A 25,610-nucleotide genomic window follows, 5' to 3' on the forward strand; every position below is an offset into this window, starting at 1 on the left:
CTATCTATTTATGTGCGTATCTTTACCGTATCTTAGCGTATCTCCAATACGATACGATACCCTCCGATACGTATCTTAATTTTGACCGACCGATACGACGACCGATACCGATACTTTAATCCTTGGTTGAAGGTTTATGAAAGCTTTGCAAGCTGCAACATGGCTAATGAATCAAAATAAAACTCTTAGCCTCTAGAGGTGTTTTAAATGCAAATATATCGAAGTCATCATCAAGTGGTTGCATTTTCAAATCTAAAAAACCACATACCCCATTGAATCCAAAACAAAAGAAATGAAAACCATTTTATTCAGACACACAAGTTCCTTCCATGAACTTGGGTCCTCCTGAAGCCTTCCAGTCTGGGTCTGGATAACCAAGATTTATAAACTTGCAGATAACAAACAATGAATTAAGCTTACCACTACAAAAGCTTCAATCCACCTGTTACATCATCAACCAAATCTGCAGGTCCAAGAATAGTCATCACTGTCCGGGAATTCGGAGCAATCTGTGTTCTTCCAGCATCAACTGTAATATGAGTAGGTAACTTGAGTGATTTCGCCCTTTTCTGCAAAACCAGCAACTCTTCCTCACTCTCAATTTTCAGAACCACCTTCACTTGACCACACATCTCCCACCTGTTTAGAGCTTTTGGGGCTTTGTGATGGAGCTTCTTGTAGAGACCCAAAGTTGCATGACTGCATTGAGCGGCAATCTTTCCTTTACCCATCTTCAGGTCATTCCTCACAACTAATACCATCTTGAAGTCTTCGAGAATGTCAGCAAGTTTTTCAATTCCGTGAGATTCAGCAACAGCAGATGCAGCATTTTTTCTAGCGCAGGCGAGGAATCGGGTGTGCCTGCGAGTTCCAATTAGGTAACCCAAAGCAAGGCAGCCTGCTCCAACCAATAAGGCACTAATCCATGACAGATCCATCAACAAAACCCCTTTTGTTCCTATTTAGGATATGCAATGTTAATCATATAATCAGATAATCAAATAAGAGACTGCAAGATGAGAACACACCTTTCTAGGTTCCAATTTAGGCCCTAGTTTTTGATGATTTGAGAATGACAGAGCTTGCTCTCAGCACTTGCAAATGATGTAGAGATGAAGCTTCCTTGGAAGTGTCAAGAACTCAAGTTGCCCACTTGCTCAGTGGAATTAGAAGATGGATAGTCCCAGTATTATTCTTCAAGAGTATCCTTCTCTCCCACCAAATCCCAACCCCCTTGAACAATCCAACAAAGAAGAGAGAAAGGGGGAGGGGGGCTCCAATTCTAGAGATGTATGGTGAACGAATGAGTGAAAGAAATGATCATTCACAATGGAGACTGTAACTTTTTTCTATGAGACAAGAAGCAAGACTTGAGGGTTTTAATCCAGCAAAAAGCTGTGGTTAGGTTTCGTCACAGAGAAGCTTTGCTCATAAAATTTTGGAAGGTCCAGTTGACAAATTTGGATTCAGGAATAACTCAACAAGTTGAAAATTTTGGAATAATTTGTTTTCCAAATTTATGAATTCGGTCAAAAAACCTGTCAAAAAAGCAGAAAATATGTAACTTAGCAAGAGTAGCATATCATCAATCCATAAACCAAATCATCACTCCATACACATCAATCCATTATCTAACTTGCAGAAGCAAATGCATATATCGTTCCAGTACATGACATCAGTCCATAAACCGAAAAGGGGAGGCCGGAAATCTCAGAAATGTCCACAGAGACACAAGGATCGTTTTCTTGTGCAGAAATTATATAAATTTTTTTAATGAAATTCAGAATTTAACTTCCCTGAGTGAGACGTTCATTCCCTTTCTTAGGATCTAATAATACATTTCATAAATAAATGAGGCAATGAACCAGAACCAAGTGTCTCTGAAATCATATGTTAGAAGAAGCTTCCACACTCAATTGTCATTTATAAGTAAAACCTAAGTAATCGACTGTCTTTTTTAATTAAAAAAAAAAGGGTAATCGACTGTCTTAACCCATTAACAATATAGGACCACTGATGACAAACCCAAACAGAAATAAAACATCGAACGCCCTAATTCCTCAATACCCAGACAAGATCTCATCTAACCCAGAAAGAATAACACTGAAATGAATGAGATGACTTGACTGTTCATAGTTTCTAAAACCAGAAAAAAAGATTGAGAATCAAGATACCTGAAGAATGTCCACCAGAAATGGAGGAAGTGTGTCTAGCTTCCTAGATTATTTCGATCAGGGTGCGAGAGAGAGAGGGAGCGACAGGTGGGGGATGGTGGTTTTTGGACAGGCGTAGTTGAGTCGCAGAGCATCGACCGGTCGCTAGATTTTCCAGGAAGGATGGATCGAGCCGCCGTATGGTATTATGTAAATTTATGTGGTTTAGGGGGTCTTTCTGTGCCTTTGCCACTTGACAGTGCATGGGTTAACCCATATTATAAAGAATCTACATATCTTCATTGATCAAATTTTAACGCAAAGACAAAATAAGTGATAAAAATTGCTTAAACTTTCATTCAAAGTTCTAATAAAGTTACCAAAATATCATCTAAATAGAAATGAATATAAAATACGAAATTGCATCTTTTGTAATTTTAGTTACCTCCTCCATTCATTTCAAGTTGGAATTGTACTAATGAGATTCGTGTTATGTTCTCTGTCACATGAACTAACTAATGTATTGTCGTGTAGCAAATAATGAAATGTTAAACTTCACTAGGCACAATGACGAAAAAAAAAAAAACCCTTGTTTTTTTATGAGGAAAATCAAGTGTCGCTTTTATTGGAAGAAATGTGAATCACTTAAGGATGGAGGAACACTACTCCTGAATTTACGGATCGAAAATGAGCTAAATAGTCATATACGTTACCAACAAGATCCTCCTTACCATGGAATCAACCAAGTTCCTAATTTCCCCCTGGAATACACAGGAAAGTATATACTGAAAATAAGATTGCAAATGTAAAATATCCAAGATTGATCTGACAAGTAGAGGTGCCTTAGATCTATCTTGCAGATATGAAACAGCATCCTTCTTGTCTCACTTGATGATTATCCATTGATGAGTCTTTGGAGATAGCTTGTAGCATAGTAGCTAGTATGACCATAGCTTCACCAACAATTGGAGGATGAAAAAGATGATGGATCGGAAAACCAGATCATTGTGTGACAACCAAATAAACCAGCATATAATTGAACATGATAATGAAATAATTTCATTGGATATCTATTTGATCTCCATATCTGGAGCAATCACTTGGTGCAGTAAGAGACAACCAACATCATCACTGTCAACAACAGAGGAAGATCAACAACAATAGAGAACATGGCTAATGTATCTAATGAACAACCAGAGGACTACTCAGTACCACTTCATTGTGATAACCAATCAGCTATTGGCTTAGTTGAAAACCCCATAATTCTGCACGAACCAAGCACATGGAGATACATCACTACTTTGTTTGTTAGAAAAAAAAGTCCTGGTTGGATAAGATTCACCACCTTAACTCTTGCCTCTCAATCTTTCAGAGAACGGCAATGGCAGCTGCAACTAGATCTGTTTGATGGCATAGGAAAGCAGGGATCTTAATAATATCTGCAACTCCGCCAACAGGTACAAACTCAGTTTCCATATTAAATAAACCAGGCGTGCCATGATAACAGATGCAGTGCTTGGTCAAATCCATCAATTAACTCTTGCATAAGAGCCTATGAATAAGTTGGGAGCTGGAAATCGTCTGTCGCATCAGAAATAGGAGCTTGAAGCTACTGGATTCCTGTAAGATTTTCTTGAAGCCATATGGAATTCTTTGGGCTTCTATGACTATCTCATCATCAGAAAGGCATTCGAGAACAGCAAGAAGGAAGGAAAAAAAAAAAAAAAATCTAATTAGTTTATACTGACCAAAATTTATCAAAACACGAACTTTTCGCCCCATCTCCACAATTTATGCATGACAATTTTCACTACTCTATCAGTGAATTACAATTCCTCCTTTCTAATCAGCTAACTATATCCAGAAAAATTCATGTGATGGGTACCACTCAGGCAAAATGAAACAATGGTATCCTTTGGAGGTTAGATCCATTCCTTCGGGTTGATGCAGGCATCTAATAGTTTCCATTCTTCACTGCCCTCTTCTGGTTTCTGCGAATAGATAATCTAATTAGTTCAATAAACTTGACCATTACCAAACAAAACCAACCAGTTAAAAAAAGGGAAAAGGTTTACATGGTCATATTCCCATCATGCTGTGAGTGGGAGAGAAACAAGAATACTCTCAATACGGCCACCTGTCTTTAGTCCAAATGTGGTACCACGATCATAAACCTTCACATTTCACAAATCAATTGTTCAAGGAAAGTGCTTATAATATATCCTTCTCTGGAAAACTTTGCTAATAATAAATCCAATTTCACTTTTTTTTTTTTTGGTGGTAAAAATCTAATTTCACATTCAAGGCATAGTTATGGTGTTATACCAAGTTGAATTCCCCATAGTGTCCCCTTCATAATTGCTGCCATGCCTTGTGCCCATCTGTAAATGGCATATCCTTCCGTCGCTCAATAATTGGTATGTATGCAGCAGCTACAGAATTTGCACATTCTGCACGCAGAATTGGGTTATTAGCGTTAAGGACATAGGCAACACAGGACAATTCAGCACAATTGTCCAAGAAATTACTAGATGCAGAGGCAAGAAGCATCTCTTGATCATAGTTATTGAGATCATCAAAAAATATTCCTCCAAGCCAACGTCTTTCACCTTGGTGCTGTAGGTGTTACACATAAATGTTCGTTAATATTATCCATGTACACTATGCTGCTCCTCAAACGGAAGCCATGGTAGCTGTCACGTCCATTTCTGTCACAAAGCAGGATGCTGGTCACTCTGATATTCCATAGAAGGAGTTCCCTGGATATGCCACATTTCAGATTTGGTCGACTACCATAACCATATTGCCCACCATATATATATATATATATATATATGACACCTGGTGATGTCGGATTGAACTGAAACATGACCCAAGATTAGGCACCACCACTTGTCAGCAAACTGAGCCAACCAATGGGCTTGCAGCTGAGGCACATCAGAATCCCCACCACACCTCCAGTAGTGATTTCTAGCATACGGTCTCCCTCCTCTTCACCTAAAATCAATCATTTCATGCTAGGAATATTATTAACTGAAATGAACTTAAAGCAACAATATCCCACTTCCACTCAACCTATGGTTTTGATAAGCATTGTTCTCCAACTATAATCCTGAAGAAAGGTTCAAAGCTGCAAGTGAAAAACTGTCACATTACTCAGTGGATCTGCTATATACATATGCTTTTCCACTAAGTGAGAGGACAAAGAACATGTGTGGAAGCACTATGACTACTACTTGTGACTTTGGAACATCTAATTCCTGAAGGCATCATTTTGAGCCAATTCGGGCAACAATAGAAACAGATATAAATCATTTCGAAAATTCTTACTTGTCTTTTTTCGATCAACAACAAAAGGGATTCAATAGAACCAGGGAAGGTAGATAAAGAATTGCTGAGGTTCAAAACATCAAGGCAAGACAAACCAAACCACAGACACGAATCAGAAAGAGAAATTACATCGGCAGAGCAGTACCACTCTATAATAGGGCCAGATGACACCTCCCCTCAGGTGGCTGACAGGCAAACTTTTGGCTTCCATTGGAATCAGACGTTCTAACCTGGAAGCCAAGACAAAGGCCTCTCTTATGCACACAGATTATCACCTGCAGCCACTGCCAGGGCCCCTCAAAACCTGCTAATGAAATACAGATACCCCTCCATTATAAATCATTTGTATCCAAGAGAGTGATTATAAGTCCAGGGGGAAGAGCAAGGTATCTTGCTCTAATAGAGCCACAGTCGTACATCTACTCCAACTTCCCTACTAATTAAATATGTTCATCTTCACAACAAACCCCTTTGTTTATGAACTTATTTTTAAAAACAGAGTTTGAAGCAAAGCCCCTCATAGACTATGTTCAACAGAAAAACAAATAATGTTTGTGCTTCCACACCAGCTTTAAATAATCAAAATAATTAAACCATGTTATATCATATGAAAGATATTACAGCAGAAATGGTCAATTGTAGGTATACATTAATAAAGAAATAATTATCGCACCATTTCTTGAATCTGGGATAGAAACTTGGATCAAATTTATCACAAGTATTTTTTTGAACCTACATGAGAAAAATTCATTTTAAGTTTCCTCCATCTGAAAATACTATAAATCATATATAACATACAGGGTGTCTATGCCACACATAAAACAAATATAAATTAGACTGAAGAGACCAAACATTTTTCTCTCTTCTATTTAGTTAGGGCCCCAGTTTGTTCGAGAAGCTAAAAATGCTTAGTGAGTAAATCCTGACACTGTTCATATACAAAACCTAGGTTTAGATTCGGCAGATCAAGTCACTAGCTGTGTTAGCATTTTGCAGAAAACCCATGTTTAATTCCAACCCAAAGGGTCAGACACTGCTTTAAATTCTAAATATAAAATGGTCCTTTGGTTCCAGATTTATTTATTAGGAAAAGATCCAACATAAGTGAATGCGTCAAAGATATCCAATCAAAAGGAGGGAAGGAATCATTAGCAAAGTGGATATAGAAGAAGTTTGGGATTTTTTTGGATAGTGAATGCAGCAATATGGAGGTTGTTTATAGTAGATTAATATGCAGGGCCTCATATATGGGTAGTGGATGGCCCTGGAGCCAGGGAAGATAGAGTTGAATCTGTCAATCTACACACCTCCAAATTGCATATGATAGCTTTCTGACATATTCGGATCTGAGAGACATACTAAGGCATTTCCAGAAAAATATAGGGGGCTCATAGTTAATCCTTGAGAAACCAGCATGGTTGCCTGATAGGTGTGAATCTTTGGGATGGTGCAGTCCACCATCCTCCCCTTTGGAAGGTTGTACTCAATATAGTTGTTATTTATTGAAGAAGAGGAATCAACACTAATGGCAGCAATTTCATACACTTTCCTTTCATGCCAAAACTCAAGAATGAGATAAAAGGAAACAAAATGATTCTATTGCTTTAACAATTAGAGGCAATGGAAAGATGTAAAACTCAAAACATGTAATAGCAAAACGTACTATGTTTCATGTGTATATACCCTATGAAAGTGTTTGACATCCTCCTCAAAGATATAAGCAGGAGTCAAATCCGTGCCTCCACCAAACCACCACTGTCTTGGTGCTCCAGGAGCATCTGTAGCCCAATATTTTGAAGATATGTCACTGACAGTAAAAAAATGAATGGCTTTTTTCTCGAAATTGTAGTACCAATATCATGTAAGATGGTTTTTAAATTTTCCAGATATAATGAATTCATTCCAGCAGGTAAAAATTGGTATGTTCTTTAAAGTGAATGCAATTCAAGAGACTGAGAATTTTCTGTAAATACGACCATTCATTTCATTTAGCCAGAGCATTCTTCCAACATATTTGGTGGAGTATGCATTATATTCTTGCAGAGATGCATTTGACCATCCAAACAATTAACCACCTTAACAAGGGAAAGGGATGCAGTGCCCAGTGGATATGTCACTCGAGTTTTCTTCCACATGTTCTATCTTGACAAATGTGCACTTTTTTTTAAGCTTAAAAAGCCGATTTGAGATCCCTAATCAACTTGCCCTATAATATGTTCAAATGAATAATTATACTCCCCCCTCCCCAAATAGGACCAGTAATGAGACAGTATCAGATGGTTTTCTCATTGCCAATGAGGAGTCTTATATTCAGCTACTTTTAGTTTGCAAACGGACTTCTAAAAGGGAGTAGAAAACTCATGGCAGCGTGTAAACATGGCCAAAAATGGATGCAAGAATTGGGGATAGGACACCAACTAGGCCTCCTAACAGCTATGGGATCAGGGCATAGGATGTAGACCATGAGATAAAGAGGAAATTTTGGATGGACAATTGTGTCCAGAAGAGTCTCTAAGGAAAGCTCCCCTAGTGCTGCATGCAACAGCAGGAAAGTGGACCACTCTTGGTCACCCAAATTTATAAGGATTCAAACAATTAGGAATAGACGTATTGATGGTTTTCTTTGCAAGACTGAATTAGAAGTGTCTGCTTCTTCGTATTCAGATTTGGATGTGCCTGCTAATGCGGATTCATTTTCTGCGAGTGCCTCTGCTCAAGATTCGTTCTCCCTTTTTTTTTCACTTGAAGTAACAAATATGTAAGTAATGAATATGTTTATCAAAAGCTATCCATGATATGGTAACATGCTCAAGAAGAGAAATAACAATCAATTACAGCCTCAACAGAAGCAAGCCACATAGAAGTTAGCTTTATCAGTACTAATGTGTTTAAAAGAATAAGAAAATCACGATGAAATGTCACCTTGCTAAAAGTAAAGTAAAAGTTAGCTTTGTAGTTGCACTGAGAGAGCTTGCGTCTTATCATATGTTCTTAGATATTTCAACTAGGCAATTCTTTTTAATTTGTCATTGCTACTCAGAAAATTAGACTGAGATGAAGAATAATGCAAGATTTGGTTTCTTAATTAAAGTAGTGCAGTATTAAGAATGACACATCGGCCCAGTGATCACCATAATTCTCTTTCATTTCCTATTTTTTAACCAATCTAAGAAAAAGATAGAACTCATTTCTAAAATAGACTTTGACACAGGGTCTAATAATATCTTAAACTAAAGACACTTTGAGCTTTGATTATGTAACTCCCACAGTTACTAAATGACTAATTGTATTGGATTTCACTTACTACTCCCATAGGTAAATAGAGAACTAAAAGCATACCAAATTACAGTTGATATATCAGAACATGGATTCCGAAAACTTGTGATTGCCACAAAATCCAAAAAGAAGTAATAGGAATACGGAAAGTAAGCATATGAAAGAAGCGTTTTTCCCCAAAAAAATGCAAAAAATAAGCGAGAAAATGAAAAAGCATCCACAGAAAATAATGCTTAGAAGAAGAATGACAATAGATACAGTTGTTCAAGGATTAGAAAAAATATAACTTGTAAGTGGATCACCTTTTGGAGCATCTGTTTCAAAGTACCAATAGTTGAAGTGTAAAGATGGTGCAAAAGGGTTCTTGGGGTGCAAAACCTGACAATAAGAAAGAACCAAAAACAAGATAAAATTAGATAGGAGAAAGGATAGAAACGCAAATCATTGTAAACTTTATAGTACTTGCAGCAAATGCACTATGGAATTCTTGAGCAGTGTATTGCATTTCTATATCATCTCATATGAATAAGACCAACAAAATATATGTCCAGAACTACTTCAATCTGCAAGAGCATTTACTCTTCTACATACCGAGCTGATTCCAGCCGCAAAGAACGGTACCGGGCCAGGCTTTTCCGTGGAATTCTCACCCTTGTCAGCTCTATAAGTTTCCGGTGGCATCATTCCATACACAACAGACACATTAACACCAGCTTTCTCCCACACCCCCACCGTCCTGCAAGACTTTGCTGATACCGCCACCACCGCTGGGCCTGGACCACACATCCTCCTCAAACTTTCCACCTCCTTCGGCCGCCGTCTTGAGCATCTCTGATCATTTTCTCGAAGCCAGCCCTAATGGAGGATGGACCATCGGTATCACGAAGAAATGTATCTGGACGTTCGTTCTGTGGCGTCTCTTTCTCAATGGCAACAGATGATCGGACGCTTAAACTGGTTCGTTGTTCATGCAGAGGGGTATTTTGGGATATAAGTTTCTGGGGAAGAAAGAAAGAGATAGGACTCCAATGGTTGAAGAGGATGAAGAAGAAGCATAGAAGGTAGTAGCAGGAGAAGGATGAGAGAAGAGAGTAGAAGAAGTAGATAGAATTGAGGTCAGCATTGGTTAGAAGAGAATGAAGATGTTCACCAGTGGCTCACGTTAGTAAAGGAGTTGAGAAGGCCGAGCTGCAGAGACGAAGACGAAGACGCAGATGAAGAAGAAGACAAGAATTTGTGAAACTTGGATGCCAATCCAAGGGCAAAAGTATAATTCAGTTCAAAGCTGGCTCTTTGATTCGGATCCGACGGTTTAAACCAACGATTAAGGTCGTTGGCGTCAACGAGAAGAGGAACATTACATAATCACATATAAATTGACGGAAGGAAAGAATAAATTAATTAATCTCTGCAAGCAAAGCAAGACTAGCGAGGAAGGAAGAACGATCCAAACTTCAGTTGGAATTTGGAAATGGTAGCTCGCAAGTTCCTCGTTCAACACAATGAGTCTCTCTTCGATGTCGACTACGATACCGAAGATGGCTTCGAAGTCTCTCTCTCTCTCTCTCTCTCTCTCTCTGGTTGTGTGAAAAGGTTATTTCTTAGTTTGATACTGAAGCGAGACTCTCTTTGTTCTTTTTTGGTTTACAGGTTCTCAAATTTCAGCTTTTCTCGCTCACCTCAATTCCGCCCGAGGAACAGAAGGTGTGATTTTTATTTCAAACTTCTCTTTCCCTCTCTATGATTTTGTGTTCATTATTGATGACGATAGCCAACTGTAATTTGTGTTGAGAAGATCTTTGGAGGCGAGAATCTGCTCGTAAAGGACGACTCCGATCTCAATTCAGTCAATGACAAACTCCGAATAGTATCCACTGATGAAGAGCACGACAATGCCCTTGCACAATCTGATGATAAACTCCGATCATTATCGATTGATAAAGTGGACGAAGGTTCGTCGGGAAACGTTGCCAAGGGCGAGAATGCGTTTGTGGAATCCGATGAGGAATTGGCTCGGATGCTTCAGGTAAGTGGAGTTTGATCACTGATGAAGGCTTCAAATTTAAACAGAGAAAGAAAAAAATATTGAGACAACATTTGGGTTTCAGTTGGGTTTTGAGTAATTGAATTAAAGTTTTGATTTTTCTCTTTCATCTCCCTATTTCTTTAAATTTTAAGGCCGAGGAGGAAGCCCTTTTCTTCCAGCAGTATCGTGCCAGTGAAGATAGGGGACAATTCGAGCAAAGGATTCGGCCTTATGTTTCGCAGGTTCTCATGGTAATTCTAATTTCTTGGTACGCATCCTTTCTTCTATCTTTCCCCTTCAAGAATGTAGCATGATTTTAATCTGGACCCTTGGTTGACGTAGTACGAAGACCCAGTGCGCCAATCAGCAGCTCGTGAAGCGGTTCCAGTTGATGAACTTGAGGAGAAAGCATTGGTTTCTTTAGCTAAGGTAGTGGTCTCTGGGTGCTTGCCTTACGTAGTTTCTGAAATCTCTGCTTCAATTTGTGCATAAATGTGACGAAAGGATTGAGTTACATGTAATGTTCCATAATGACCTGCAAACACCTGAAAATTCCTCCAAATTGTGGTTGGAGTAACGTCATCCTCCATGTCCATGTTCATTATATTCCAGGATATCATAAAGACATTCACCGATTTTTGTTTAAGATATTGGCTCAGGATGACCACTGTTTTATGTCATGAAATTTTTGTGGCATGCTGTTTTGACTAACAATGTCACCCAGACAACTCGGTGCTTGTTGTTTACCCTGGTGCAAGATACACACTGAGTTTCTGACTCAGATACAAACCTTTTTCAATACCACCAGTTAAGCTGCTTCTTTGCCCATGGAAAACAGTCTTGTAATTATATGATTGGTGTGCTTTTTAGCAATCTAATTGGCAAGAATGTTCTATCATATGTCTGTTAAGACTATACTTTCGTAGCATTGTATACTTCCAGATTACTTGGGAAGATGCACGAAGCATCCTCCTATTCTGGTTAGGATGCGTTATGAATTTTTAATTTTTTGGAATATCCTGAAAAACTCTCAGCAAAGAAGGTGAAAATTTTGTGATGTTCACTATGCTGTGGCCACAGGTTTGATTTAAATCTGTTTGAAAGAAAATATCCTATGAACAATCATGTTAGAAATTGATGCTTGGGATTTACTAACTTTAGGCTTCATCTTTTACGGTTCACTTGAACTACTTACTTGTTTGGCCATCAGCTGTGTTGTGTATGCCTTGTCATTGTTGCTGTTTGATTAAATTGGGCTGTTCTACTACATCTTCCTTTGTTGCATTATCTCCCATTGAGGGACTTGGCCTGCTACTCCACATATGGATGTTTACAAGGTTGTGACTTGCAAAAGGATGTGGTGCTTGATTCTGAAAATAAATTGACATCTTAAAACTTCTGCTTCTTTTTTATTTTTTATTTTTGATTTTTGATGAGTTTAACATTATCAAGAATCGACTGAATAGCAGTGAAAGCTGAGTTATGTTGGTGGGCTCAAAATTCTATTGGACTACATCATATGGTTGCTATTCCAGAATTTCTTTCAGTGGGATTTTTATAGTCTACTTCAACCTTTTTTCTAGGAGGGGAACTTCACACCTTCAAAAATTGAACAAGATCATGCCTTCCTATTGCAATTGCTGTTCTGGTTCAAACAGACATTCAGGTGCCTTTCATCTAGCAATCTCTCATGAAATTATTGAAATTGAACTAGTGGAATACAATTGACTACTGTGCTGACTAATAATAGACCTTGTCTTCTTCTGAGCACTGCAAAATCAATGTTAATTCTAGAAGGCGTCTCATATACAAATTTAGGGTAGATTTTTCCTGGAAAAAACCCGCTTGGAAATGAATCTCCTTATAGCCCCCAAATATCAGCCACATGGCAATTTGGATGCGGCCCAATCTTTGCGGACATGTAGACCCTAGGGTCCCTTGCAGACATGTCGAGTTCATGTAAATGCATTTTACCATGTGGAAAAATTAAAGCATTGAAAAACTCAAGACTACCAAGAGTTCAAAGACCACCCAAGGGTGCATAGAAATATGGGGAGAGCATGCCATTACATGGGAGGATATATGATTGAATTTGGGCCTGAACTTCGACTAGCGCCTCAGATATCCAATGGTCAAAATTGCTGGAAAACATTTACACATGCAATCCATGCCATTCCCTGGATATTCCACTATCAGAATTGCCACATCATCCCTCCATGTGGCACGAGGCATGCCATCAAGAAATTCCTTTCCATACTGGCTGCTGCTGAAGCTTTCCCTTGATTTCATTTATTCTTTTTTCATTTGTTACCACCATTTTAAGCCGACTGATATTTATTATCATTACATTTTCATTTCAAGCTGGTGCCTCCTTTAATCTTATTATACTTATAGAACTATTCCTCTATATGGTGAGGCTTTTTCTCAAAAATTATCCATTAACTAAATAAGATGCATAACCTTTAAATAGTGGAATTAGTCATGATGCACACCCTTTGTGTCTGTAATGTTTTGTGGTGATTGGTATGAATATGGTCAAATCAGTAAGAACACCTATAGTGGGAGGCCAACTGAGGAGATCATACATGGTTTTGGAGATATTTGTTATTTTATTAGGAAATCCTCAATATTCTTAGAAGATCCACCATTGTGATTTTCGAGAAACTGGAACTGTGGTAGCAAATGCAGTGACATATTGAACAATACCTGATAATGCATTTCTAATAGCACAGGAGGCAATTCCAATTAGTGTGCCTGATTTCAGAGAAATATTGTGTTCTTTGATGTCCCTCTTTTTACATTTTACTGCATTTTCTTTTGTTCTCCTAAAGGTTTAATAGTTCTACTCGTCCTACCATGCCTCTCAATTTTCTATATGTCTAATAATTTTGTAGGTGGGTTAATGCACCGTCTTGTGACAGTTGTGGTAGTGAAACCATAAATTGTGGCATGGGTGCTCCACTTCCTTCTGAAATGCAATTTGGAGGATCTCGAGTTGAGCTTTATAGGTACGGTAGATCTATGTTCATTCTAGTTATGGATCATACAATTGAGAGCCTTAAAAAAAAGAAAAAATCCTAGTTGGACCTGTTAGTTACATACTTTCTTTGAGTTGTCTGTTGTATTGTTTCATTTTCTTTCCACCTTCATGACAGAATCAACTGTATGCAGCATATAAGTCCATGGTTTAGGTAGCTAAATGTCTTTGTTACGGTTGGAATGTCCTTTTGTTCCCTTATTTTTGATTAGTTGTTAAAGTTTGAATGTTGCATTTTTATTTTTATTTATTTATTTTTGGTGTTCCAAGTTAATGCCAAATAAAAAAAAAAAATTGTTATAGTTTCCTTGTGATCGTCTGGGATGAGGCAGTACTTATGATGAGAGTATTAGAGAATTCTTATTTTGGTATTTAATGTTTAAATCAGCAAGCAGCCCCCATTCAGTTAAGATAAGGCTGATTCAAGGTTCAGAATTTCAGCCGAAACCAAAATTCAACCAAAATCTGGTATATTTGGTTGGCCATTTCGGTGATCAAATGGCCATATTTTGGCGCAATCAGGAAAATGTAAATTAAACATCACTAAACCGGTTGTTAACACATGCACGCACGTACGCACTCACACACACACACACACACACACACACACACAAAAAAAAATCTAAACATATGTGAACCTTTAGAGTGTAAAAAATAATAAATAAATAAACTTTAAAATGGTAGTTTGGATTCGGACCCTAGATTGCTAGTTTATGCTGTACCCTGCTGTATAATTTCTCTAATATAGCCTATTCCACACAGTTCAGTACTAGAATGAACAAAATTCAATTAAAACAATTAAGACATGCATTAGGAATGAAAAAAATATAATATTGGAAAGCATTTCATAATTATCAATAAAATTACAAGGTAACATGTGACATACTGACATGGTATATGTTTCAAATTATACAAAAACTTTTAAGTACAAGTTACATGGTACACCTTGTTCCACCAAGAAATGTAGGTGATTTGGCAAAAAATCATGAATTCTGGGTTTTCTCGTTTTGTTGAAACTATGGAAATTATCACATTGTATTTGCCGCCGGTGGCTGCTACTGAGGAATTTTGGTCAACAATGGTTGCCATTGAGGAGTCACCTGAGGTCTCTGGAATACCACCATCTCTGGTCTTCTGTAGGGATGATACAGGGAAAACCCTTAGGGTCGATGTCCTCATGGACAGTGGTGTTGCAGGATGGTCAACGAGAATTCGATGGCTTCCTTCAAACCAGATGGTCGATGCCCTCAGGGTTTTCCCATTTATTCCAAAGAAGGAAGACCCATCCTAGCTGTCCCCATCCCCATTTCCCTCCCCCTCCCCAGAGCTCTTGATCCTCATTTCCAACCCTGACACTCTCTCCTTCCCCCAACAGTTAAAAAAATAAAGGGTTTCATCAATCTTGATGTGTCCCCCCCCCCCCAAAAAAAAAAAAGAAAAAAAAATTCGGGTGTGAAAAAAAAGAAGACCCTCGATCTTTACCCTACCCAACCTCAGTTACCTAAGCCCTGTCTCCCCATCTCCTCCCCAGTGCTCGGGCCATGTCCCCATATACACTTTGCGGCCTTGGGACAGAGAGAAAATAAGCAGCACTGTACATTCAGGGCTCCATTGGGCATTCTCACAGTTCACTGTGGTAAGATTCTCTGGACACAGCTTGGTGGAGTTTGGCCAGGTGCCTTGTACCTTCCCTGGTAAGATCCTCCTCGACACAGACTGGTAGGAACCCCTAGTAACCACTTACTTCTTTGTGAGCTATCTGAGTATACTGTTTTTGAGTTACTTACCTCTCTGTATGCACATGAAAAGTTGAGATTTTTATTTCCGTGTACTGTATGATAATCCCCTACTTGGCATGATTATGCACATATTTCTTTTGTTGAGGTTGCTTGTTTAAATGTGTTAGGTGTCCTTTTTTCATATTGTCTATTCTTATATATATATATATATATATATTGGTGCATCAGGCACCTCGGACGCCTTGTTGGTGTCGCCTTGCTTCCAGGCCCCCTCCAATGCCTTGGGTCGCCTAGATGCCGTGACAACTATAGTTCCCATAACTCATCAAGATATGTTTTACGTGATTTTATTGATAAGCGATTCTTGCATTGTTTTAATCTACTGTACAATTGTTTAATATGTTCATAATGATTTAATCTATCAGAAGTCTCCAGTTGTTTACATATTGTGCATTTTCCATGCTTGTTTTCAAATAGTATACCTCTAATTTTTCATTCTATTACAAACGCCAGGTGTAAATTCTGCTTAAGAATCACCCGCTTTCCACGGTACAATGACCCATTAAAGGTAATGATTTTTCTTTCATGGTGAAGAAATTTCTATTTTATGGTGCTTCACCATTTTTGTTATATATACAGCTTGTAGAAACAAGAAGAGGGCGCTGTGGAGAGTGGGCTAATTGTTTTACGCTTTTTTGTCGAACATTTGGATACGAATCTCGTCTTGTAAGTCATTAGTATCTTCAGAAGATTTCAATAGAAAATATATGTTTTCTGCTTTTAGCTATAGAAGTATCCAAGAAGATTCCTTTGTTGTACCCAATTTAATAAAAAGCATTCCCATGCACTAATTGGCATGTTTTAGCAACAATGCTGTTTAAGCATTGTTTAAATAACTAAAGAATTTAAATTGCTTTCTTTGTTTAGATGGTAGTATGTGTTCATGGAAAAATGCACATAAGGGGAAGCCATTCCCGGCTTATCTAGCATAGGGTATAAGGGCTATCTCAAATTAACAGGCTTAGGCGCATCCAAATGTTGGGTGAGCTTGTGGCACAACGGTTAAGTTGCACTATTGCAACATGTTGGTCATAGGTTCAAAACTTGGAAACAGCCTCTCCTGCAAAGCAGGGGGTAAGGCTGCGTATTTTTGCTACTCCCAGACCCTGCAGTAGTGGGAGCCTTGTGCACTGGGTTGCTCTTTTTTTTTTTTTTTAGGCGCATCCAAATGTTGGGTTTTTCTAATATGAGGATGGTTAGATGCAAGTGTATGTTATTGATATAACCAAGGTGTCAAGTATCGGTATCGAGCTACTAGAAATTTCGTTTTAAGGGACGTCTCAGAGGTGTATCAGAGAGATGGTAGATATGCTTAAGATACACTATGATATGCATGGATAAGCTTATTATACATGCAAAACTAGTGCTTTTAAGTGTAGTGCACCATAAATAAGCAATAGATAATGATATCTGACCAATCTCAGGTTATCGTCTTCGCGGTATCTATGTGATTCATATATTCATAAGCAAGGTCAATATCAAACCTACTAATAAGTAATAAGAAGCAATGAAGGAAGAAGATTTGAAAAAGAAGAGAACTATTTGCGTATTTGAATACTGGCCTAAAGTAACCCCTAAAGGTCCAAACCAAGCAAGCAATATGTACGTATAAACATACTAAACATACTACTAACTACTAAGTTTTAAGTAGCATACATTAATTATATACATTAATCATACTACTACTGTAACATATTAAACAAACCTGAAGTAGTATGTAACTCTACCCCCAAAAAAACTGTAGTATGTTACTATTAATAATAAATATTTCGCAACAAACATAATTATACATTATCAATCACATATCATTCAAGATGAACCAAGTATGGGTCGGTTTTCTATTTTTAATATGATACCAAAAACAAGCAAGAAAAATCAAGATTCAAGCAAACAAAATAGATTTTCTTTAGCATACTTCAACCTGTGGCTTTGATGTTCATTCTCCACTTTTTTAATCATTATTCTTAGCTTGTTTCTGAGTGCAAATGGTTCCACTTAGATTTTGGCCAAAGAAATCAAATGGGAATAAGTTATCTTTCAAAAGCTGGGATTTTTGAGTTTTGGCAGCATGTATCAACTGTATACGTCCGTATCAAAACATGTTGGTCTATATTGATTCGATACAGTTATGTACTTATGTTACTTCTGTACATTAATATTTCTACGAATCGGTTCCGTTTCATATCGACACGGCCAATCTCGATATGTGTCAACCGTATCGGTCTGATACATACTTGACACCTTGGGTTTAGCTTTAAGTGAAGCACAGCTTTTGTGGTTCTGTTGGTTGGTTTTTTTTTCCAGCTTATATGTGTGAGAGCCTAGTTATACAACTTGAAGCCTCCCATTATCTTTCTCTGTTTGTACTTTTCTTTATTCAAGGAAGACTTTTGTGGGGGCCTTGATGATTGCAAATCATAGAACTTGTGGTTTTGGAGAAGGCTAGGTCTTTTTGTGCTTATTCGTTCTTCATTGCAGATCCTGGATTTCACAGATCATGTCTGGACAGAGTGCTTTTCAAATTTGCTGGGAAGGTAATTTTATCAAATTACTGATTTCCTTGTGTACAAATTTTTTTTTTTTTTTTTTTTCAATTTCAATTTCCTTTTTTGACGGTAATTTTTTTTCTGATAATACTCATTCCGAATACGTCAAAGCTTAAAATGATTGATAATACAGGTGGATGCATCTTGATCCTTGTGAAGGAGTGTATGACAAGCCATTGTTATACGAAAAGGGGTACTTTCTCTTCCTTGCATTCAATCTTTACATTGTGACTTATGTCACTGAATCTGCACATACATTGGAAAATATTTGGGCTTCTATTTTCAACTGAATTATTTTATGTGTTTTAACGGTTGCTTTACATTTTTTTCTTGAAGCTGGAACAAGAAGTTGAATTATGTAATTGCAATTGCGAAAGATGGAGTGTGTGATGTTACTAAACGTTATACAAGAAAATGGCATGAGGTAATTGTAAAGATTAAATTAATCTTCTCCTTTCACATTCCTTGATGTTGATCCCTTTATGAAGCAGAAATGTATTACTTTTGCAGGTTCTGTCTAGGAGAAATATTACAACAGAGCCTATTGTCTCTTCTGTTCTCTCTGATATAACTAAAGATTGTCAAAAAGGTTTTACATCTGAGATGCTTGCTGTACTGGAAGATCGTGACAGGAGTGAAAGAGATGAGCTTGAAAGAGGCCTTCATTCTCAAAATGATGGTTCAATCTCATTACCAGGAAGACAGAGTGGGGCTAAGGAATGGCGGATGGCTCGATCTGAATTGGGTTCTGACGTTTTGAGTTGTTCTGAATGCCCAGTCCGTATATGTGTTGATGAGCATGTTACAAGCATTCTCAATGCATTTGGTTCTCTTCTGTCTCAATTCATTGAGAATGATTTCCCCACATCTAAAGTTGTTGAAATCCTAGAGATAGTTAAAAGGGGACTGTTGGATCTTAAAAATGCCTCTTTTAGATCAAGGAGTGGTTCCATAAGTTTGGAATTACTTTCTTTAAAAAACATTGTGCAGCAAATAATTCCTCCTCTGGATGAGTTACTTGCTGCCCTTTCCCTGAAGAGTGAAAAACTGGAGACATGTGGGAGGGTAAACTTTTGTTTGGCTGGTGATCCTGTCAGAACTTCCATTGCTTTACCCGTTGCATTGGATGCTCTTGATGACATCATTGATAATCTTAGAAGTAGTGACAACTTTGGTAAAAGATCCCTTTCATTACCACTTTTGAAACCAAACAGAATATCTTCTGGTCTAGTCCTTGCAAGTGGTGAAGAGCTTCCCTTTGGAATTGTAAGTTACCATCTGGGTAGTAGATTTATGATGTCATTATTTTGAGTGGTATTTGTGAAGAGTTTTATTGGAAGGTATAATGTTGATGTTTACAATAAATTGCAGGCCACATCAGCATTTGATGGTATTCGAACATCTAAGTGGGAGGAACCAAATGGAGCAAAAGGTATTACTGTGAAAGAACTGAAGATTGTAGATTTGCCTGCTCAGCTTTAGGAAATGAAAAAACAAAATAAAAAGAGGACAGAAATAGTAAATATATGATGCTTTTTCTGGGCAGGATGTTGAAAAATCAACAAAGGAAATTTGGCTCATTAAAGTTACCAAAATTTTTGTTGTATAATTCTGTAATATCAGGCCAACAATGGGGACTTGAGGAGTTTGGTATAAAATTGTTTTTGGTTTTTTGAGTATTGAAACAAGTATTTAGTAAAAGAATATACAAACAGACAGGTTATAGTTAAGAGGCGAGGGGTTAGAAGATCAATTTTTTTTTTTTGCAGGACCTGAAAATTCGGAAATCATGTAGGGTTTGAAAGCAGGGTTTCGGCTGGATCTTTTAAAATTGGGAAAGATTAAATGGGAGAAAGAGTCCTTCTGACAGTACAATGACTGGTACTCAGAATAAGAGCATGAATAGTAATTATGAATAGTGATACCTTTGTGGTACCACATTTTGAAGTGTTACATGTAGATTCTAGAGTGATGATTAAATATGTTTTTGAATACCGTGGATCAGCAATGAAAAATAACAGAAAATAACAAATAGAAATATCAGAATCTAAATAATGCTCTTTAAATACACTGGGAACCAATGAGTTAGCACAACCAACAAATGCAACTATAACAATGCATCTAGCAGCAAAAACACAAGTTTACTTCTCTGAAGTTTCTCAAACAAAACAGTTAATGATTGACACCATCTTTCTCACATTTTGGGTACTCACCAACTCTTTTGACATGACTTTGAATTGAACTTCTATTTCAGTTCTTCTATAATATTTTTATACTCACTTATGGCATAAAAGTAACCCAAAATTTCAATTTAATTCTTGTAATACTATAAAACAAAATTAGTAAAATAGCCTTAAATAGAAGATTTTTCCTTACAAAAATAAAGCCTATTAAATTCAGATTGTGCATCAGAAGATTTCTCATGAAGGAGGGCTCTTTGCTTGCTTTCTTAGTGGGAAATCCCAAATATTTTTGTAGTTCCTCATTTGCTATATTTATCACCAATTGAGACAAAGTCAATTTAGACTTTTGACCACTCTCTCATCATTAAAGGCTTGTTTTCAACAATTTGAGTTTGGCCATATGAATCCCAGTACTCCATTCCATTCTTAGGCTGTTGTAAATGACCACAAATAAGTGTTGAACCCATGGAGTATTAATGTGCAAGTAATATGTTGACATTAATATCATTGTCGTGATGTATTTCCTTAGATGGCTAATTGAGGAAAACATCAAAGCAACCTTGCGTTGAGCCAGCTGAAGAAATTAGTTGAGTGGTTATAACCTACAGTTGAATTGCTTCAGCTGAACTTTCTTCTTGGTGCTAGATATTCATTGGCCATGATGATTCAGTGAGGTCATTACAGTTAGGTCCATAGTTGTCATGGCGTCGCCAAGGCGGAGATTTGGCGTCCTGGTGGAAAAAGAAGTTCATGGCAGTGTTACGATTTACGTGACTCACAAATGGCGATCACCATTGGCTGATAGGCGTCGCCATGGCACCGCCATGGACGCCAGGTCACTCTTGATTCACTTGGCAGTCGATTTTTTGTAAAATGCAGGGTGATTTTGATAGGGCTATGTTGATTTTTGATGATTTGATGTTGGTTTTATATGTTATAGGGTATATATTGTAGGCTTGTAGCATGCTAAATAACTTTAGAAAATAGGGGAAATAAAAAAGTAGCATACTAAATAACTTCAGAAAATAAGGAAAATAAAAAATGACACATGGGCGATTTGACCACCATGGCAACGTCATAACAGGCGATTCATCGCCAAATCGATTAGCCACCCCTCCACGGCCTTGGATCAATTTGACGTCGTGACAACTATGGTTAGGTCTGTGTGTGTGTGTGTGTGTGCGTGTGACGTCAAACTTTGTTTTGCTCCTTCTGACTTCTATGTGGTTTCCATTTTTAATACAGATCAATATAATACCCCTTTCACCCAAAATTTAACATCAGCCTTAACACTAATCATAATATTAATGATTTGTTAACTATTAAAAACTATATCTTGATCTTTACTTTGTTTATATCTTGTTCAGTCAGTAACAATTTTCAAATTTCAGTGTTAATTCTATAAAGGATATGTATAACATTTATATATCATGGAGTGTGCTAAAAAAAAAAAAAAAACACTATGCTATTTTGGTTTTAGATTGATATTGGCAATGAGCCATCTTACTAGGAACCATGATAAGGCATTCAGTTATCTAGCTAGAAAAATTATTAGGAATCTATTAAAATTAATTTTCGAGGTAGGATTATAAGAAATGCATCTCCATTTATTGTGCAGCAAAGGTTTAATGCTCAATACAAGTGGTTGCTGGCCTCACTAAGAATATCTTCTTTTTTGCTTACACAATGTTTTTAATGTGTTAATTTTTACTCTCTCTCTGCAAATAATTGGGTCTAATTACGTAGGTGGTTGGATAATATACAAAGTAAAGGATGAACAGATGCTTGGTCTTGAAGCATATGAATTGATGTCAGCTAACGATGCTCCAGAAAGAGATCCAATGGATTGGTAAGATGCTTTCTATCAACCACTGATTTGGAGGCTGTTGTGATTATCTATTAAGCATTCATATGTAACATTGAAAAGTGGGAGGAATGTTATGTTGAAACTGCCTTTCGTTTTCCTATCCTTGGCTGATTCAATCAGGAATGCTTGTCTCTAAAGGCCTTGCCCCTAAAAAAGATAAATTTAATTCAGCTAAGCCTTGTCCCAAATTTCTGGGATTGGTTCCAATGTTTTTCTGCTATTCTATTCCTTAGAAGGCAATCACTTGACTCTAGGAAGACTCGGTAGAATTTATGTGATACCCAAGAATATGGCAAGTGTACTGTACCCGCTTGGGAGATCGGTGAGATGTCCCCACTAAGAATACGGCAAGTGCCAGGGGGTTTGGGAGATCGGTTAGGATGTAAAAACTTTAGTCCCACATCGCCTAGAGGCGATTGCTGGGCTAGTGGATAAGCTCTAGCCTCCTTAACATGGTACAACGCATTGTAAAGCCTTAAGGCCCATGGGCCAAGGAGGACAATATTGTGCCAAGGTTAATGGGGCTGAGGCGTTACAATTTAACAGTTGGTGTAAAATCCAACTTATTTCATGAAGCATAATGTCATGACATGATAACCTCAACTTGAACTATGTTCAAGCCAGCTTAAAACTTTATATTGTTCAGGAACCTTGAAGTATAATCTGAGAAGTTTTTCTACTGTTAAATGGCTTTCAGATGTTTTTATCATAAATCTTAATAGCAAATAATTTGTATTTTCTGATTAACTTGTAATATTCATTTATGTATGCTACCATGTATGTTTGTGGACAGATATTTTTCAAAATTCGGAGTTCTTTGTATAATATGCAAATTGTAACATTTCCTCGAGTTTCATTGAATTTTTTTTTTTTTTAGACATCTAAACATAGTCCACTTATACCAAGAAAAAAAAAAAAACATAGTCCTCATTTTTCACAGTGAAATTTCAAAACTCTCGTACAAGTACTCTTATCACTGGCATCTAGCCACATAAAGACATTTCTGTGCGGGTATTAAATCGTCATGAAAACATTTTAAGTCAACATTGGGTATACCTGTTTCTTGTTGTGAGAAGGGCACTATTGGTTCATGCGTTGTGTACTGTTGAATGCAAGTACAGTTCCAAAATAGGGATATCTAGAACTGACTAGCAGAATCAGGGTCACCCATACAGAGAAATAGACAATTAGACAAGTATGCTAGTTGCTAAAATTCAGAGTTTGACACCAGAAATCCAGAGAGAAGTATAGCCCAGGAACTAATAAACTAAAAGTTGAGACAAGTCAAAACCAATAAACAGAGAGATGTTGAAGAAGATTGCAACCTGAAACTTAGAAGAAAACAGGGTTCTGATGGTTAAAGAGAGGATAATCCGCCCTGTAGTTTGTTAAGAGATTAAAATAGAAAGCGGAAGAGATTAAAGGACAGGAATCCACCTGCTGTGGCTGTGGAATCCACGAAGTTGAACCTGAGAATCCAGCTAGAAAAAATTGAACTCAATCCGCAGTACTTGAAGAAAACTTCAATAATATTATTACTCATAATTTTGTGGGTGAGGACATGGGCCACTATATCTATATATAGAATTCATAAACTCTCTCGAATACTACTATAATAACTTGGAACTATAAATGCTACTTAGAATAGTAAAATCAGACATGTATTTAGCACTCTTACTCAAACTAGAACTCTTAAAATCGGAACATTAACTTAGAATGAAATTTGGACCCAACTTCCTAATGATTTTTGTTCTTAGCTTATTTTTAATATGAAAAGACTAAAACAACATACAAACATGGGCTTAGAATGGAATCTGGACTCAAATTCCTAATAATTTGAATGCTTGGCTAACTTTTGGCTAACTTTTTAATGAAATGATTCAAATAACCCCACAAATTTTGACTAAACTAATCCTGCTTACTAGTCTCATGGTCCTCGCTACTACCCTTAGTCCCTTAGTTTAGGCCCATTAAAGTGGCCTATTATAGCATAAACCCCTTGGACCAAAGACCCAACACATATATAAACTAACCCAGAGCTTATTTCCACTAAAATAAGCCTACTCTTGTGATATATCCATGGTATTAAAAAACGGTGTCGGGATCAATATTGGTCTCTGCCAATACCAATAATGATACGGATCGGCTGTATTAGGCCGAACCGAATGGTTTTACCCTCAATTTGATTAAATATTTATTTTTTTAGACAGATTTACCCCCAGTTAGAACCAATCCACAGATACAGTATCGGGAAAGTGTCGGCATCAGGCACAGAAGATACCAATATCGATTTGTCGAATCGTCCTATCCAATACCCTTTTTAGAACCATGGATAGATCTTCATCACTGTTCTGTGTGTTGTGTTTATAACATATTAACATGTACGCTGAACTTTAACCAGTTATCTCCTTATGCATGAATCAATTAATTTTCTTTTTAGTGTATTTATTTCCTTAATGGTCATCTGTCAGTGGTGGCTCTTCTGTTTAGCACTCATTTATTTTCGTGCTACAATACCTGGCACTTTTGAGCAAATAATTTTTCGCATTTCAGGGTTGTTGAGGGAACTGATGATGGGGGCTCCAGTTGGCACGTCTTGGATAAGCAAACCTCACAGATGTTTGAAAAACGTTTCCAGCGGAAAACATTTAAGATTCATTCATTGGGATGCCCGTCAAATGCATTTAGGTAAATATCTAAAAGACAACTTTTCTTTTACATTCACCTCTACTTATTTTTGTTTAAAATTGGCAGGTTTAGATTTTTGGCTGTTCGAGATGTTCAAGCAACATCACGGCTGCAAATAGGTAGCATTGACCTCTTTGAAAGAATCAGTTAGTGCCTTACAGATAGCATTCACCTCTTTGCAGAACAAGTTTGTTCATTTCATGTAACCTTATTATAAGATATCAGTACCTGAAATCAACATATTGTAAAGTTACTATCAGATTATATGTCTGAAAAAATGTTGTTGAGCTATTTACTGTCTTTATTTTGGTGCTGAATATGAATATATTTGGTTCCCATTGGTAGGCTACTAGTTGAATACTGAGTTTTCCGAATAGATGTGCACTCTCCTTAGCTCAGTCTTTGTTACTTGCTGACCATATAAAGATATTTCCTCTGATCAGTGGAAAATGTGTGGAAATGCTTCCACTCCTTTGGTTTTCTTTCCGCTTCTAGTCTGTTATCTCTATCATTGTAATCAATAACTCAGGACTTGAGACATGTTGTGAAATATAATTCAGGACAATTTGGTACTATGTGTTGCTTCTTCTTCTTTTTTTTTGGGGGTGGGTTGGGGGTGTGGTCCGCTGTTGATTTACTTACCCCAGGATTGTATCAGAATCTTGTTTATCTTTTTGCCGTCTCATTTACTATACTGAAAACTGA

At 37.3% G+C, this 25,610-nt stretch overlaps 3 protein-coding genes across 3 annotated transcripts; 1 reads left to right on the top strand and 2 right to left on the bottom strand.

Moving 5' to 3' along the window:
• Positions 1–286: 286 nt before the first annotated feature.
• LOC122058763 (peptidyl-tRNA hydrolase 2, mitochondrial-like) lies at positions 287–1,363 on the bottom strand. Its single transcript, XM_042621435.1, has 2 exons — positions 1,029–1,363; positions 287–958 (listed from the first exon to the last, which is right to left on the bottom strand). The coding sequence occupies exon 2, from the start codon at positions 936–938 to the stop codon at positions 423–425; it is 516 nt and encodes a 171-aa protein (XP_042477369.1). The 5' UTR covers positions 939–958; positions 1,029–1,363; the 3' UTR covers positions 287–422.
• A 2,506-nt stretch (positions 1,364–3,869) lies between these two features.
• LOC122058762 (coproporphyrinogen-III oxidase 2, chloroplastic) lies at positions 3,870–10,182 on the bottom strand. Its single transcript, XM_042621434.1, is given in 9 exon segments — positions 3,870–4,144; positions 4,229–4,327; positions 4,479–4,603; positions 7,167–7,261; positions 9,062–9,137; positions 9,351–9,488; positions 9,490–9,577; positions 9,579–9,735; positions 9,738–10,182. Coding segments are annotated over 7 exon segments (717 nt in total). The 5' UTR covers positions 9,883–10,182; the 3' UTR covers positions 3,870–4,144; positions 4,229–4,327; positions 4,479–4,585.
• LOC122058761 (peptide-N(4)-(N-acetyl-beta-glucosaminyl)asparagine amidase) lies at positions 10,153–25,263 on the top strand. Its single transcript, XM_042621433.1, has 17 exons — positions 10,153–10,308; positions 10,410–10,463; positions 10,555–10,785; positions 10,938–11,036; positions 11,128–11,214; positions 12,369–12,451; positions 13,680–13,793; positions 16,075–16,129; positions 16,201–16,287; positions 18,100–18,155; positions 18,301–18,360; positions 18,504–18,591; positions 18,678–19,433; positions 19,539–19,599; positions 22,097–22,199; positions 24,771–24,905; positions 24,972–25,263. The coding sequence occupies exons 1-17, from the start codon at positions 10,231–10,233 to the stop codon at positions 25,054–25,056; spliced, it is 2,232 nt and encodes a 743-aa protein (XP_042477367.1). The 5' UTR covers positions 10,153–10,230; the 3' UTR covers positions 25,057–25,263.
• Positions 25,264–25,610: the final 347 nt, after the last annotated feature.

The sequence above is a fragment of the Macadamia integrifolia genome, chromosome 13 (genome assembly GCF_013358625.1).
Source record: "Macadamia integrifolia cultivar HAES 741 chromosome 13, SCU_Mint_v3, whole genome shotgun sequence".
Classification (NCBI taxonomy): domain Eukaryota; kingdom Viridiplantae; phylum Streptophyta; class Magnoliopsida; order Proteales; family Proteaceae; genus Macadamia; species Macadamia integrifolia.

Coding starts and splice junctions, on each gene's coding strand:
- LOC122058761 (XM_042621433.1), top strand. CDS start 10,231: ATGGTAGCTCGCAAGTTCCTCGTTCAACACAATGAGTCTCTCTTCGAT. Junction 16,130..16,200: donor GGTACAATGACCCATTAAAG/GTAATGATTTTT, acceptor TTATATATACAG/CTTGTAGAAACAAGAAGAGG. Junction 18,592..18,677: donor ATACAAGAAAATGGCATGAG/GTAATTGTAAAG, acceptor TTACTTTTGCAG/GTTCTGTCTAGGAGAAATAT.
- LOC122058763 (XM_042621435.1), bottom strand. CDS start 938: ATGGATCTGTCATGGATTAGTGCCTTATTGGTTGGAGCAGGCTGCCTT.